Here is a 2,500-nt window from a genome sequence, read left to right as displayed (position 1 = left end):
ATATGAAATTACTCAAAAGTATAATTCCTGCATCCTCTATTCACAAATCACAATATCAGTCTATGATCATAATTTTCCATCTGTATAGTCGTGCTTAGGAAATGTTTCGCAGTTCCCTATGTTGTATTGAAAATTATCTTACACAGCTACTTCTAATAAGCTACTTGCAAACACAGGTATCTAAACATTACCTGTTCAAGCCAATTTCACCTTTACGTTATATCTATAGCCCAAAACAACCAAATAAAAATACAATCTTGGTATATTCCAGTGCGCCATGCTACCTACTGTATAAATATAGCTTAGCGGAGTTTCTTTGGCCCTGGGGTAAGGCGTTTTGTAGCGACCCCTTCAGTCTCTTTCATTATGGAGATCAAATTCCGTAGATGTTTTGACCCAATACACATGTATATGTATAATTTTTTTATTTTTTATTTTTTTATTTTAAGAAATACTAAATTAATTCAATATAATTTTTTTTTTACGGGTTACTCAAAACAATTCCCCTGGCTTTCCTCGAATTTGCTGATTTCCCCAGATTTGTTTTTAAAATTGGTCATATTTCCCAGTTCTATGTAATTTGCCGCAAACGTGCCAGTCCTGCTTCCCTGCTGTTGCTTTCCGTTGTATTCATTAATATACTAGTAGTGCCACTAACAACATTGAATATAATGGTGATTAATATTATTGATGTGGTCGTAATCTTTGTTGTTATTATCACTGTTATCGTTGATATCAGTGTTATTGTTATAAGTGTCATTATTATTGTTGATGATGTTGGTATTATCATCATTATCATTATCTTTATCATTGTTATTGATATTATTATTTTTGTTGTTATTATATTTATCATTATTCTTATCATTATTATCATTATCATTCTAATAACAATACTTATTTATGATAATAATAATAATAATAATAATTATTATTATTATTGTTATTATTATTGTTATTATTATTATTATCGTAATTATTATTATTATTATCATAATGATAATTATTATTACTATCTTTATTGTTATTATTATCATTATTATTGTTATTACCATCATTATAGTTATTGTTATTATCATTATTATCATCATTGTTATTTCTATAACACAGTTATCAGTTTCGTAGTGGGTGTAACTCCTCTTTTTCTATTTTTTCTTTTTCTAATACTATTAATTAGAAGATTTCAAAACATTTACATTTGTATTCATATTTGGTAAATATGGGCAGTAGCATCTACTAAATATAAAAAGTGATTTAATTAATTGTATCACAATCTCTACAAAGAATACGTAAGCCTAAGTCTGTATTTTGGAACTGAAGTGATTTTACTACATGTAGTTACCTTTTTAATCAGAATATATAACCCTAACTTCTTATTTCGAAGCTTACCAAGGCTGAATAGATCACAAGGGAATTATTTCAAAACAAAAGACAAGTATCTTTGTCAGCATATTACAACATTTAGCCTCGATTCTACTTGGCTGTAACCTGACCTGCCTGCCTGAAATGTGCCCTGGCCTGTTAACTGATCTTCCGCAGATGTCGACGAGTGCGCAGCTGGCACCCACTATTGCCATCACAGTGCCACATGCAGTAACACCCCCGGCAGTTATCTGTGCGTTTGTAAAGACGGTTTCGAGGGAGACGGAGTGAGATGCTACGGTAAATTTCTCCTAAAAGTGAAAAAGATATCCCGTTTTGATCTAACTCTTTCTCTTAATAAACCTAATTCAGCTTTGTATCACGATGTATATATGTCAACGCAACGCCTCGAGGGGAGAGGACTGTATAAGGTTACACGTTTCAGAGACGGATGAGTGCGCTCTCGGGGCACACAACTGCGACGTGAATGCAATGTGTATCAACACGGTGGGGAGTTATAGGTGTGCCTGCAACCGGGGCTTCCTAGGGGACGGGGCCAACTGCACAGGTAAAGCACCATGACTGCGTAATAAAAACGCATAAAAAAACGCATATGCACGCACGCAGGCATATGCAAACACACGCGCACGCAAAAGGTGAAAGTATTTAAATCAGTTGATTTTATTATCATCATGATGACTATAATGGTTATGATCATGATAATAATGATGGAGATGATGATGATGAAGATGATTATCTTCATCATCACCATCATCATCATCATCGTCATCACCATCATCATCCCACCACCACCATCATGATGATGATGATCATAATCACCATCATCATCACGATCATCATCACCATCGTCATCATATCATCATCATCACCACACCATCAACATCATCGTAATCATTATCATCATTACTACCATTGTTATTCTCACCACCATTGCTATGATAATCATTAAACCTAATTTCATGGTCATCTATTTTTCACTTCACAAATTATCGTCATTTATTCTAAAAACTTATTGAGTCATCTATAAATCTGCTTATTTCCCTTGCGGCCTCACCTTTCAGTGACAATTAAATATATATCAGACGATAAGACGGGAATATATACACTGTCTTTATATAAT

The 2,500-nt window shown here is 33.3% G+C and overlaps 1 protein-coding gene across 1 annotated transcript in view; it reads left to right on the top strand.

The window, feature by feature from the left end:
• Positions 1-2,500, top strand: part of LOC125031440 (protein kinase C-binding protein NELL2-like) — a 14,417-nt gene that overhangs the window by 4,204 nt on the left and 7,713 nt on the right. The window contains exons 5-6 of the mRNA XM_047622177.1: positions 1,537-1,659; positions 1,805-1,927. Coding sequence (XP_047478133.1) covers positions 1,537-1,659; positions 1,805-1,927 — 246 coding nt within the window. The remainder of the gene's footprint in view (positions 1-1,536; positions 1,660-1,804; positions 1,928-2,500) is intronic.

The sequence above is a fragment of the Penaeus chinensis genome, chromosome 13 (assembly GCF_019202785.1).
Source record: "Penaeus chinensis breed Huanghai No. 1 chromosome 13, ASM1920278v2, whole genome shotgun sequence".
In the NCBI taxonomy this organism is placed as follows: domain Eukaryota; kingdom Metazoa; phylum Arthropoda; class Malacostraca; order Decapoda; family Penaeidae; genus Penaeus; species Penaeus chinensis.
Note: the sequence above shows the minus strand (reverse complement) of the source record. Positions and strands in the feature narration are given on the sequence as shown.